The 13980-nt window shown below is 50.6% G+C and overlaps 1 protein-coding gene across 6 annotated transcripts in view; it reads right to left on the reverse strand.

Moving 5' to 3' along the window:
* Window positions 1-663: 663 nt before the first annotated feature.
* The window catches only part of RAI2 (retinoic acid induced 2), a 60964-nt gene continuing 47647 nt past the window's right edge, over window positions 664-13980 (reverse strand). For 2 of the 6 annotated variants that reach the window (XM_057310321.1, XM_026480242.4), the window contains exons 2-3: window positions 2487-2645; window positions 664-2195 (exon numbers count right to left, since the gene is read on the reverse strand). In XM_057310321.1, the coding sequence (XP_057166304.1) occupies window positions 1032-2195; window positions 2487-2621 (1299 nt within the window). In that variant the 5' untranslated portion in view covers window positions 2622-2645 and the 3' untranslated portion in view covers window positions 664-1031. Of the gene's footprint in view, window positions 2646-13980 lie in introns of all 6 variants that reach the window. The other 4 variants (XM_057310316.1, XM_026480240.4, XM_057310314.1 and 1 more) reach the window with 2 other exon arrangements.

The raw sequence follows: 13980 nt of genomic DNA on the forward strand, positions 1-13980 counted from the left end.
GGAGGCACCATCACCCCCAGTTGAGAACCACTGGGCTAACTAAAGAGGGGCGACTCTCTCTTCCCCTCCCGACCCCACTCCCGAGAATCTCTACCCCTGGCCAGGAACATTTCTGAGCCATCTCCTCATCCACCAGCAAAAGACTTACCTCTTGTTCTGAGTGGTCTTCAGTAATACTTTTGACTTGCAAGACTTTCAGTCATTCAGAACAATGCTCTTACTGCCTTTGAAAAGAAGATCCTTTCCAGCTAAATTCTGGGAGGGGGTGGGGAGGAAGCAGGCAAATTTTCCTTTTAGACACATTTGTCTGTTTTAGTCCACAGAAGGCTCAGACACAGAATTCTCCACACCCAGGGTCAATGTGAACGGGAAGGGGCCTTGGGTACTTGCAAACTCACCTCCCCGACCCTTCTCTGTGCCACATTTTTACAAATGAAGAAACCAAGGTTTCGATGGGGGAAGTGACTTGCTCCAGGTCATACATATTTCCTAGTCTTCCTTTTATGGGGGCATAGGCCAAAATAATTCTTCTCTGCCCGATATGCCCAAAGAGCTTAGATCTCAAAGCACAGAGAACTTGTCGTGCTTTACAAGCAACGGTTTTGGCCAAACCCCACCAGTTAAGGAATGCAAATTTAAAAAATGATAGAATGCTGCAACCAATTAGTGCAAACAAACATTTATTGTGAAATATTCATCCTACCCTTTATTAGGTATTACATCATCAAAGCACTTTGTGGCAATGAAAATAGCTTTTTTACCCCTCTGATTCACCCAATATTCCATTAAAGCTGCAAAAAATGTGCAATCTGCTTGAAAAATAGGTTGCTCTTATTTACTCATTTGTGAAAAGTCAAAAATTAAAAAAGAAAACGATACTAGCTTACAGGGCCTCTAGAGCCAATTCGCCTTCCCGCTTCCCAACTACTCCCCCAAATAATTAACAAAGATAATTTGTTTTAAACGCCTTTTTATAAAACCAATGTACCTTTCCCCATATTATAATCATAAAAATTTTAAAAAGCCATTATTTACTTTCTTGGAAAAAAGGTGGCCAGCCGTTGTTTTTTGATCGGGAGCATGTGTATTTCCTGGGAGTTCACTTTCTTTAACTTTATGCTCCGGTTTTTGACGGGTTTCCTAAGGGGCTCCGTGCTTCCCATGGGCTCTTCCCCTTGGCTGTTGATGTCGTAGCCCTGAAGCACGGAGTCTTCTCTTTTGAAGGAGAAGTTTTTGGTGGACACGCCTGAGAGGCCTTTGACCTTGCCGCAGAAGATGGCAGGCATGGCGTCTTCCACCGAGACGATCACCTTGGCCGCCTGGGACTCGCTCACGATCTCAATGTGATCTTCGGCCTTGACCTCGCCGCTGGGTTGGTTGGGCTGGCTGGGCAGCTGGGTGGGGTTGCTGCCGCCCACGTGGCTATCCAGCAGAGCCGAGGCCCCGTGGACCGTGGCAGGGGCAAAGGGCACTTCCATGCCACCGGGAAGTTTCTCCATCGCGGCGTGACCTGGGCTGTCCACGGACCCGCTGCTGTCGTACAGTGTCTCAAGGCGAGGCTCAGATTTTCGGTGGGCTGCCAGCGACAGGTCTAAGGCCGCATCTTCCTGGCAGATAGGGGGACTGACTTCGCCAGTCTTAAGCCAGGGCACGGACTTCATGGAGAGATCCAGGGCCTCGTTCTCGCTCCCCATCTTGATGACCGTGTGGCGGCTAAGCTGGAAGTACTCCCTCGGCTGCAGGATATCGAAGGGCTTCAGTTCCTCCTTCTCCAGAGGGGTCTGGGTGCCTTTAAAGGGGTGCAGGCCGAAGGAAGATGGTGGCTTGGGGAAACTGGAGCTGAGCTTTGATTCAGGACTCTGAGGCACTGGGATGGGGATGGGGATGGGGACCGGCACGGGCAAGGGGACGATCACGGGGTAGGGCACCAAGAGGGTGGCTGGAGGGACCAGGGGGGACAGGGGGGAGTTAAAGGGCTGGGGGGGCACAGGGGCATATCCGGGAGGAGGCTGGCAGGGTGGGGGGCCGAGAGCACCCTGTGAGGGGAACAGATTCTGGAGCACGGCTTCGAACGGCAACGTGGGCTCCTGCGGCTGGCTGGGGATCCGTAGGTCCAGGAGCTGGGGTTGGGCCTCAGGGTCCTCGGCTCCCTGGAACAGGTTGTTGTGGATGGCACTGGAGGAGCACGGGGCCTCCTGCGGCAGGACCAGAGGGGAGTTGAGGTGCTGGAAGACGTGCTGCTCCAGCACCACGGGCAGCTGCACAGGGCCCTGTGTGGTCATGACATACGTGGCATTGCCATTAGGGTTGAGCTCGGGCGCAGAGCTTCCCTCCACCTGCATGTGAATGGGCATCACCACCGGGCTCTCCCCGAGGCACAGGGGCTGCAGCACGGTGGCCGCCACCTTCAGGGCCATACCGCTCTGAGACTCGGCAGGGGGGTTCAGGATGGATGGGGCCGGCACGGTCACCAGGGCCTTCTTTACCAGGTCAGTGGAGTTGATGTTCCAGGCCTCGGTGGTGATGAGCTGGGCCATGCCATTCTCCAGTCTGTTATTGGCCAAGGCAGGAGAGGAGTCGGTCATGTCCATGGAGAGGTTCTGGGACCGCAGATCGTCCATCACTCGGCTCTGATGCCACTGGGCCTGCAACACAGAACGTGCGACGTGAACCTTCCGTCGGAGACTATTTGTAATTGCCTTAAGTGGTCTCTCCACATCTTTTAAAAGTCTCCATATCTCAGTGAACCAGGGAGCACACCCATCTCTCTATGCATACATACATGTTATAGATATCTCCTAATATATACAAACACACCCGAATGATCAGCTGTGCACAGAGAGGCCCAATTTAACAGACGATGAAGCTATAAACACAGATGATGTAATGACTAAACAGCCAAGAGAGGTTAAACAGAGTATTTTTAAGCCTAATACTCAGCTTATATGTTTAGCTTTCACCAAACACAAAGTTCCATTCCACATTGCCGGACTGGATGGTTAGGATATGTGGAGATTTGACTCGTTCAAATTCAAATGGGCAGCAAAGACTTACTTTACTTGGAGAACAAAATAAAATCCCGTCCAATTAGAACATTCTTTTTTTTTTAAATTAACATATAATGTACTATTGGTTTCAAAGGTAAAGGTCTGTGATTCATCAGTCTTATGTAATACCCAGTCCTCCTAACATCACAAGCCCTCCTTAATGTAGAACGTTCTAAGAAAATGGAAGAGGGTCATTCCAATTATGGAAAAGCATTTTAAAAACTCTTTGTAGCAATAATTCTTCCCAAATCGGCTTGATGAAAAGAGCAGCAGTGCAATTTCCACAAGCATCATCACAGTTATCTCACGGACTCCCTCTGACAAATGCCATCCCTTTTCCTCCCCATCACAGGAAAATCCACTCCACAGAGTTGGGCAGACATGGCATAATTGCATGAACGCTCACTGGGCCCAGGGTGGCTTTCCCTAATCAGCTCCTCTGTGTGACCCGTGACCTCTCCTAACTTCTAGCTGTCAAGAAGGGATGTTGCTGATTCTAGGGCTGGGGAAATGGAAGACTTGTTGGAAACAAACATCCTCCAAGGTGAGGTACTCTTTTCTGATATCCTCGGGACCTCTAGCCGCCTCCTGAGAGGCCAAAGGAACCCAGTGCGGGTGCTTCCTGGAGGAAGCAGGGCTGCCACTGCGAGATAGCTCTCCATGGAAACGCGTCCATATTTAGCCTCGTTGCCATGGAGAAGGCAGGCACCATGTCTAACTCAGGGATCTGTGCAGCCCTGGAGTCTGGTTGGGCTCAATAATAATTCAATAATCCTCAGGCTCACCAGGCAGGCGTTGGGCAACTCAGATTCTTGACCTCACCTGTTGGAGCTGTCTAGACTTTAGTCCCGGGGTCACCTCACGTCCTCCTTTCCTCACCCCCAAATTACCAGCACATCCTCCACAACAAGGAGGAGAGGCAGCCCAGCAGGCCATGGGAGTGGAAACAAACACACAAGGCCTCACTACGGGAAGGCAGCTTTAACAAATGAACAAAGGTGTGATATTTCCAGACAATCAAAATGTGTCAAATGCATAGAACACGGAGTTTCTCTGAAGCAGGAAGGGGGGGGGCAAGGGGAAGGATGCTATGCAAACAACTCCGTAGGCGATGCCCTTGGCAGGGTCGCACTGTGGTGCCTCTGAGGGAGGGCTCCAGAGCCTGACTCCCTAGAGCCAGGGTGTCCTCCAGAAACCAGGAGGTGACCCAGCGTGTTGGCCAATAATTCCTTTAGGGCAGAGTAGGGAGGCAGCCCGCCCCAGGGAAGCTAAGAGGGCTTACCCCAACTGAAGGGCCTGGTTTTTCCTGAGAGGAATGCTCCCTGATTTAGCCCCAAAAATATCATACCTCCAACACAGCATTAGTTCTCTCATTCCAGAATGCACACCTGCATGCCTTCATTCACTCATTCAATTAATTGATCTGCTGAATGCCTGCTGCACACCAGCACTTCACTGGGGGGTTGGAGCGGCTGTCATGAGCCAGTCAGACAAGGTTCTTGCTTTAGTGGAGATTACAGGCCAGTGGGGCACATGTCTTTGAGTGGAGGAGAGATTTGCTAGCATGAGAAGGCATCAAAGTTATGCCAGGGGAGGCAACAACATCAGAAGGATGAAGCTTTGTTGGCCACTCAACTCACAGTCCTGTAAAGGCCCCGAGAACCTGAGGTGTCCTCCAGAAGGGTCTGCCCTGTCCCTCACAGGAACCAGAACTCCCAGGGAGAGGTGAGAAAGGGCTACAGGGAAGCTGGGATGGGACTGATGAGGACACAGACAGCAATGGTAAGAGAAGACACCCATGGCCACCCATCTGAGGTGGCTTCTGATGGCCTTCGAGGAAACTCACCAGAAGTCAAGACATGTTCTGTGCCATATTTGGGCTTCCTGTGAGTTTAGGATTACCCAGCAGTAAGACTGCTTTCTTGTAATGGGCTGCACCTATCTGCCCTTGCCAACGAGACAGCCTCCCTCCATCTCTGCCCTTCATGCACCCCTGTCCCCTCTCAGACAGAGAAGGCTGACTTCTCAATGCTCCTTCCCCCAGCTCCTGGCACACACCTTCAGCTCAGCTGCCAGCTCTCACCTCTTCCTGTGAAAGCTCACTCTTCCCCCTGGCTGGCCCTGGTTCTAGGCCTTCTACTCCCCCAGAACTTCGTTATTCAGAGTGTGAGGAGGGGACCTTGCCAGGACAGAGGGCCACTGCTCCTTCCACAGATGGCCAGAGCCAATACTCACTGGGCATTTGCTATGTGCCAGGCCTCTGCCAAGAATGCTGAGAACTTTCCATGCATTACTTCACTTAATCCTCGGAACAACCCTATGAGAAGGGTACTGTGATTATGCCCATTTTACTGATGAGAAAACTGATTTCCTAGGAATGTTAGATGACTAGGATAAGGGACACTGACGAGTTCAGGGTTAATCCCAGGCTTCTCCTCCAAGTGGGAGCTGTGAGGGCCACACTCTTTCATGTGTTTGGTTTCCTGGCAAGAACAGTCCTCTTCAACCTTTGCTTTAACACTGAGTGCACGCACCCGCAGAGCTGTATAACAGAGAGCACACGAATATAAGATTTCCTCATAGTGGTGGCCAGGTCCTTTCCAGAAAGTCATTGAACTACTTGTTTATTCTCTTTTGTCCACCAGGGCCCTCCTCTGTCCCTCTCACCAGGGAAGGAGCTGAAGGGTCACCGGAGTTTCTATCTGTGGGGAATACAGCCCAAAGCCCTGTTACTGGAGGGCAAGAAGGTCAGCATCCTCTACGCCTCGGCCTTCCCCAGACAGATGTCATGTGGGCGGGAGGGCATCTCAGCCCCTATGAGTTACAGGGAGGCCCTTAGATCTCCTTCTGCGGACTCAAGTCTCTGGGAGCAGGGCCGGGACAAAGGGGAAAGGAAGCACGGGCCCAATCTCCCTTCCACGTCCTCCCACAAGACAGCTTTGGTCCCGCCTGACTACTCAGCCAAAGTAGCCCCCGTGAGCAGCCCCAGTCCCTTCCCTCAAGCACCGCTGGCCCGCTGAGAGGAGGCTTGTATTGGGCTACACCGGCAAGGGAGCCGGTAGCCCTGCCTCCATCATGCACCCTCCTGCCTCCCAGGAAGTTTCTTCTCTTTCTGTCTCCTTCCCCTATTGTTCATCCCACCACTGGGTGTCCGACTCTGAGTCAGCTGCTGGGAGCCCCGGGTGCCCCCAGTGCGGGCACAGAGGGTGGCACTGCTGCATGAGCCAGTGCGGGAGGCCCTAGAGATACTCTGCGAAGAACAGCCAGCTCATGAGATGAGGGGTCAGAGGGCAAGCTGACAGGAGAGAAGGCGTCCTCACTGCTGAAGAGCATGGGGAGGCAGGCGTGCTAGGGACCATTTCAAATCAAGAGGAATCACGGGAGTCACCAACTAATGCTCAGGTGGAGGGGCACGACTTCCTCAGAGATGACAGGGAACATTTAGTTAAGGTTTTTCAAAACATCTTTTGCAAATGGGTTTAAATGAAGTCTCTGTCTTGCCTATGCCCATCACGATCGGGGATGGGGGGGGGGGGGTCCGTCAATGCAGTGTGGCCAGATGGGAAATGGGTAGTTTGGATCTGTGGGTCACTCTCAATCTCTTGGCCCTTGATCAGCTGCTGAGGCTGGAGGGCTGAGGTCCACCCGAGTACAGGCCACATGCCCCCCAGATGGAGACACTGGGGAAAAGTCTCAGGGCCCAGGGCAAACGAGGATGTGAGGAGAGGCTATCTGGGGCAGTAGTTAGGCTCAGAGAGACCTGTGGGGTCACAAAATTGTTATCTGAACCCCTTATCTAGTTATCACCAAGATCTAAGGGTACCAGAGAGGCAAGTTCTCCCTAGGATCTGTGTCTCAGCCTGGAACCCTCTTGGCCTCTACTCTCACCCAGCCAACTCTGACGCATCCATCAGATTTTGGGGTCTTATCCTCTGAGATCTCACCCCCACCTCACTGAGGTCCTACAGCACCCCAACTTGCCCTTGCCTGGTCCTGAGCCCCCCTCATACTGGGAATACCTAGTCATTCATTTCTTCAGGAGCAAGGGACTGCCTCAACTTTCTCTATCTGGTGAATAGTAGGTGCTCAGGAAACACTTTCTGAGTGAAGGGGCACATGAATGAGCATTTAGGCCTTTCTGAATCTGGTTTTTCCCGCCCGGCCTCTAGTTGCAGGCTCACCATTTATCCAATCATGGCATGTCAAGGCTAGCGGGGGCGCTCGAGCTCACATCTCCATCCTCTTCCTGACTCTCTTCACAGATGAGGAAACTGTGACTCAGAAAGTCTGACCGAAACTTGCCCAAGACCAGTTATTACAAAAGTCAGCATGCTCTCACTGTGATAAAAGCAGAGGGTCAGGCCCAGCGGCACCATGGAGGGTAACGCGACAGCCAGCCAGCCGCCTTCACCAGCCAGCGGCATGAGAATGAGTCCACCCTGGGTTCCCGTGTTTCTCCGGCACACCCAGGAAAAGAAAAGTGAAGTGAAGCCGTCTGTGTGCTGTTTTCCTTCTAAGGAGCTACATTCAGGAGGAAGCTGACCAGGGGCCTAACTCCGGGGCAGTCGGTTAGGGTCCCGCTCCACATCTGCGCCCCACCAGGTGCGGCCGCAAGCCATGCCTGCCTCTCAAGCCTCCTGCTTCCAGACTGCTGCACAAAGCACTCGTGGCACCCTACAGGCTTCCTCACGGATTGACATTTATATAATGAGGATTTGTTTATGGCTTAATTTAAAAAGAAAAAACACTTGAACACTCGGATAATTTAGACTAGTCTCCAAGTCCTAGAGTCCATCTAATTTCCTCATTATGGGCACTTATCACTAAGTCAGTCTCTCTCTTTCTCCCTCTCTTTCTCTCTCTCTCACACACACACACACACACACACACACACACACTCCCACTCCCACTCCCACTCCCAGACAGCCCAATCCCCTCACCCTTAATGCCCTCTGCCATGTCCCAAATGATGCCGTGGGGCCCCCTGAAGAGCCCGCACCAACTCAAACTGAAGGAACTTCAAAACATGACTGTGAACTCCACGTTGACCCAAGACAGAGTCCTCAAGACCAATTCGGGTACAGTCTGGTTTCTGAGCAGGGAATTTGGATCTCAGTGGTCCAGATAATCTTCTAGAGAGGGGCTGAATTTTATTTTGTGAATTTACAACATTTTCGCCACAGACAACTACCAAGGTGATCACCAGGCTCTGGTCTGCAGAGCCCAGTGCCCCTGAGCAAACTCTTCATAGCTGGGAACCTGGGTGTGAGGAGCAGAGGTTATTCAACATAGTGAAGCAACTCAAGCCAGGGAGCACTGTCTGTCTGAGGTCACCGGAAGGCAAGCCCAACCTCAGGGGAAGTGATCTTAGTGACCTGGGCTGGCTGGGCAGCCTCCACCCCCAGGCCCTGGCCCTGCTCCTGAGTATGCCCTCTGTAGTCCCAACAGCAGGCAGATGGGACCTGTTCTCCTCTTCCACTGAAATTAGCCTCATCTAGATTTTTCTATCAAGATAAATTTCTTCCTCTAAAACATTCATTTAAATAGTACATCTTGATAATTCTCTTAAGATATGTATTTTCCAACTGTAAAATATTGACAGCTTTGATTTTTATGGAGCCTGTAGGCAGCTATCAATAATTTCAGGTCAAACTTGGACCGTCTATGCACTCGTTGCTCAAAGTGGGGTCCCTGAAGCAGCTGCAGCGGCATCTCCTGGGAGCCTGCTGAGAAATGCAGGCTCTTAGGCCTCACCTCAGACCTCCTGAATCAGAATCTGCACCTTGACAGGCTCCTCCCAGGAGGTTTGAGGGCACGCATGTTAAAGTCTGGCAAGTTCTCGCTTAGCGCTGGTTCTCAAATATGGCTGCACGTTAGAATCGCTTGGGAGCTTTTAAAAACTACTGATGTCTGCCCCCCCTCCCAAGACTCTGATTTAATTAGTCTGGGGCACAACGGGGACATTGGGGTTTTAAAAAATTCCCTAGGTGATTCTAACATACAGTCAGGTTGGGAACTCTTAATCCAGAGGCCAGAACACGAGGCAGCTGTCGACCAACCTTCCTAGTGACGGATCTGGCTTCGTGCTTCACAGAAAAAACTAAAGCCATCAACCCAAACTCCCTCAACTTCTCCCCAGCTCTCACAGTGTCTCCCCAAGTTCCCCTACCCCTGGGAAAAGGTGATATGTCTCTCCCTCTTGCAAGGCTGACTTGGCAGAGACCTCTGCTAAGAATCCTGCCCCGCCAAGCACTCTCTCTTCTGAGTCTATTTTCTGCTTTCAATCCAGTACTTCAAGTACACCCTCAGTGACTGACTTAATTCTGTAGAAAAATCACTTACCACTTACTAGGAATTACATGAGAAATGCATAATTTTCACCCTTTAATACAACATGGATATGGTTTCACCATTCAGGATCTGATATGCACTAAATATCTAAGAAGTAATTCCAGCTGGGTAAAAAATGGTTTTGCTCTCCCCATAGGGTGTAATAATTGTTAGTTACTTGCCCCAGTGATTCAATTTTCTGAGCTTTAAACACCAGCACAGAGCCGATCTACTGGTGCTGTGAACATAATTACCACGTGAACGTGTTCCCAAATTAGTGAAAATACAGAGAATACACAAAATAGTTGCCCGCCTCAGAGCTGACTGCCTTTTATATCCAGAGACCCACACAGCCCTCCAAAAGAAATATGACCACCCAGGTGAGCTTTGGAAATGAATTCCCCGACAGGTCACTTCATTTATGAAAACTGGTGGCCTTATGGTTTCGGACTGAGTCTCCCCTTCCGTTAGATGGGCAGTGGCTGTGGGCAGTTCTGCAGAGCACAGACTGCCAATCTCAGCTCTGATGTGATGCTGGTGAAACATGGCGGAGGTGGGTGAGTCAGGAGGAGCAAGCAGGGCCCTGAGCATCATTGACACCAGGGCATTCCAAGGTCTTCCTGGGAGCAAGGTAAGGTCCCCATAAAACTCATTTATGTTCATTTTGCCATCTCACCCTTTTTATTCCCATTTTTCTATTTTATAGCATGCGTAATAGATCAATACAGGAAGACATATCATCCTGTGTGTGTGTGTGTGTGTGTGTGTGTGTGTGTGTGTGCTGGGGAAGTGTGCCATTTTTTTCTGATAGGAGTGCAAGAATGAAAATGCTGCAACTCAGTAGGAGAGATGATGACGTTCTCAAGGCCCAGCAAAACTTCCAGGTCCCCCTTGCCTGAACAAGGCTTGGGGTCACTGGCCCAGTTCACCTCTCCATTTTGCCGAGCAGGAAGCTGAGGCTCAGAGGTTGTAGAGTGCACCTCCTCCCAAATCTGTGCTCCTCCAGAAGCACAGCCCTTCACCCACGGCTTTGGTTGCAAAGGCCATTTGAGTCGAAGGGGTCCCTTGCTACCTCTCTGACGTAACCAGCATTGAACCCAAGTCCGTGGGATAGTCTGATTCAACCATCAAAATATCTATATATAGTCTGATATAGTTTGATGGGTAAGGAGCTAGATTAAAAAAGATGAAATAAACTCTTGACTCCATGATACCTAATAGACAAGTGATTGAAACAGAAGAGATGAGTTCAAGACATAGACACACAGGGGTGCCTGGGTGGCTCAGTCAGTTAAGTGTCTGCCTTTGGCTCAGGTCATAATCGTGGGGTCCTGGGATCGAGCCCTGCATCGGGATCCCTACTCAGTGGGGAGTCTGCTTCTCCCTCTCCCTCTGCAGCTCCCCCTGCTTGTGCTTTCTCTCTCTCTGTCAAATAAATAAATAAAATCTTTAAAAAAAGACACACACACACACACACACACACACACACACACGAGGTTTTCATGACTGTGGGAAAGTCACTTTATGTCCCTGGAACTCAGTTTCCTCTTTTATGATATGGAGTACTGCCCTGCTCTCATAATGGGAAGGAAGTTAACTCAGGCCTCCCTCGAGTGAGTGGTGCCTGATGGGAAGGAGTCAAACTTGGCCTTCTAGGAACTGCTGCAGGGCCATGAAAGATGGGGAAGTGTGAAGGAGAATTGGGAAGAAGGGAAGTGCACAAAGTGGTGGGGGTAGGTCTTTCTGGGGCCACTCCCAGGACCACTGAGAAGACTCACTCCCATCCTCCCAAGTGCAAAGGCCCCAGGGGGGATGAGGGGCACAGCCTGGGGGAGGGACCATGAATGGTGAAGAGAGAAGTTCTAGTTCATCTTTTTTTTTTTTTTAAGATTTACGTATTTGAGAGAGAGAGAGAGTGCACATGCGAGCATGGGGAGGGGCAGAGGGAGAAGGAGAGAAGCAGTCTCGCTGTTGAGGGGCTTGATCTCACGACTCCAAGACCATGACCTGAGCCAAAATCAAGAATCAGGCGCTTAATTGACTGAGGCACCCAGGCACCCCTCCAGTTCGTCTTTAAACCAGGCCAGGCAAGAAGCGAAGGCTAAAAGGAAGGGAGAAGGTACGAAGCTTTTTTCAGCTTCAGTCAGAGTATGCTTTGTTTCTCTGGGGATTCAACTGCCCAGAGTCAGGCAGTGTCTGTGGGTTGAAGACATCACAGCACTGGCAAAGAACCTACCCCATGCCAAACATGCCTACTCTGTGGTCTCTGCAGGGTCTCAGGTTATGGCTGGGCCTCGCCAGGTAAACAGTCAGTTGAAATGCAAAATATTAAAGCTAGACAAATCTGAAGATTATAGGGAAAACTTCGCAACTAGAGCCAAGAGCACACAGGCCTGGTTTTCTGTCAATGACTTTTGCTGGGTCCCACTAGAGCACAGGAGGGATCTGGGAGACTGGCTGGGGGCGGGCACCATGGGGTTGCCCGGCCTCCTTTCTTGCCCAGGTGCAATGTCAGATGTCTTTGCATTTACGATCTCATTTCATACTCTCCATTACCTCTGGCCTGCCCACAAGGGCCGACGGCGGCCCTCGGGCCACGCAGGACTGGGTGAGGGGTAGAATAGGCACGAGGTGCTCCTCCATTCATGTATTTATTCTTTCAAGAACTATCTGAACACCTCCTGTGTGCCAGGTATGTGTTTCCTATCCCTCTACCCTGGTACTGTTTTCCCCACAGGCCTGTTGCCTTCTGCTGTGGCTCAGTTCCCAGAGGATTAACCACTTGGTGTTCTCGCAGGGTTAACTGCTTCTACTGGGGCTCCTTCAAGGCCCTCGTTTCCTGCAGAGGTAAAGCAGTAGGTCCCTATGGGAAGAACACCAGTCCCGAGACAGCGGTGGGAAGAGACGTTAGCGCAAGGACCTCTCTAAAGTAGAGAAGAAATGCTTATTTTCCAGAAACTACAAGGCAGGAAGCACTCTCCTCAAGTCTTGGTGAACCTCGGAATCATGGGGAGAAAAATCCGGAAGAACTGCTGTTGGGGGCAGGTGACGCTCACCTGGACAGTGGGCTGGGAGAGTCAGTAAGTGTGTGCCCCTGCATTTGGTCAAGGTTACCCAGCCTTTGGCTGGACACAGAGAACCCCAAACACCCTCAGGCGCTGGTGCCCGAGTGGCCACCTTGTGCAGGAGCGCAGGTCTCATTTAAGGTCTCGGGCCAGTGTCTGTCATCTTAAAAAGCTATGGTGTTTGGAGATTTTTTATTTTATTTTATTTTTTTGCAGTAAAGAAACCTCTTCACTACAGAACAAAGAGGGGGAAAAACCTGCCTCTGGAAGAGAAAATACTTCTAATTAGATTGAGATACAAAGGTTAAATTTTTGTTCTGGGAAAAGGACTGTTTATAATCCCGTGTCATTAGCAGGACATTTTCCAGAGACTAGAGTGCCAGAAATAGACCCTTTGAGGGGTCACTGGAAAGAAGGGGTGTAGATTTGTGAAGTCAAAGGACTGGAGTTCAGATTTTCCCTTTTCCTAAAGCATGTGAGCCCCTCACCAACTACCAGCATAGAAACAGTACCAGCCTCACCCTGGGCACTGGGCCCCGCATGAGAGTGGTCGGAAGGACAAGCTTTGAACTCAGACAGGCCTAGGTTCAAATTTTAGCTCTGTGTAGCTTTGCTAGCTGTGTGGCCTTGGGCAAGTGAGTTCGAAGCCTCGATCTCCCTCTCTGCAAAATGGCGATTACAGACCTGCGGTGGTCGTAACAACAGAAGGAAACAGCCCATGTAAAGTACTTGGCACCATGCTGGGCACATGGAAAATCCTCCACAAAACATGGCTATCGTCACCGCCACCACCATCATCATCGTCAGGACCACTGTCCCCGTCGTCATCATCATTCTCATAGTCAAAGCTGTCATCATCACCATCATCATCGTCATCTTGCCACCGGTGTCACTGTCATCATCTTCAGATCCACTGCTCGTATTTCTTCTGAGCGTCTTAGATAGCATTACAAATGCTCCTGGTGGGTTTGCACATTAAGCTCCCAAGTTAGAACCTTGTTTGTTCAAAGATTTATTTTTAAATCAGCTGCAAGGGACTGGGAAGGCATTTGACATAGATAATGTTACACCTGACAGTGAGGTCTCCACAAAAATTCACTTAGCCCCCACCATAGCTAAAGTACCGAACAGGTGCAGCGAAAAGAGGAAGCAACGCTATGGCGCAACTGGAAGTGAAAGACAATGGAAAAACAACGAAATAGAAAAACCTAGTTCTCATTCAGGCTGATAGGCTGGGGGAGGAAGAGGCAGTGGCCAGAGCCTTCTGTATCTTGAATATGGACTCAGGAGAGTTTACTGCTGATTGGCTACAAGGCATAGTTTCACTTTAGGCCCTACAGGCTCCATCCTCCTTGGCACAAGGGCCCAAGCGGCTCTCCTCTCTAGCTTATCAACTGCATTGGGGTCATTTCCTCACTCGCCAGAGGAACAAAAACAAAGTAGGGATGGAACGGCAGAGGAAGAGGGTAAGGACAAGAGGGAGAGAGAAAGTAAAGGGGTTTTCTGAGATACTCGGGCAAGAGTTAAAGGAAAGAAGG

Source organism: Ursus arctos, chromosome X, assembly GCF_023065955.2.
Source record: "Ursus arctos isolate Adak ecotype North America chromosome X, UrsArc2.0, whole genome shotgun sequence".
NCBI classification, from domain to species: domain Eukaryota; kingdom Metazoa; phylum Chordata; class Mammalia; order Carnivora; family Ursidae; genus Ursus; species Ursus arctos.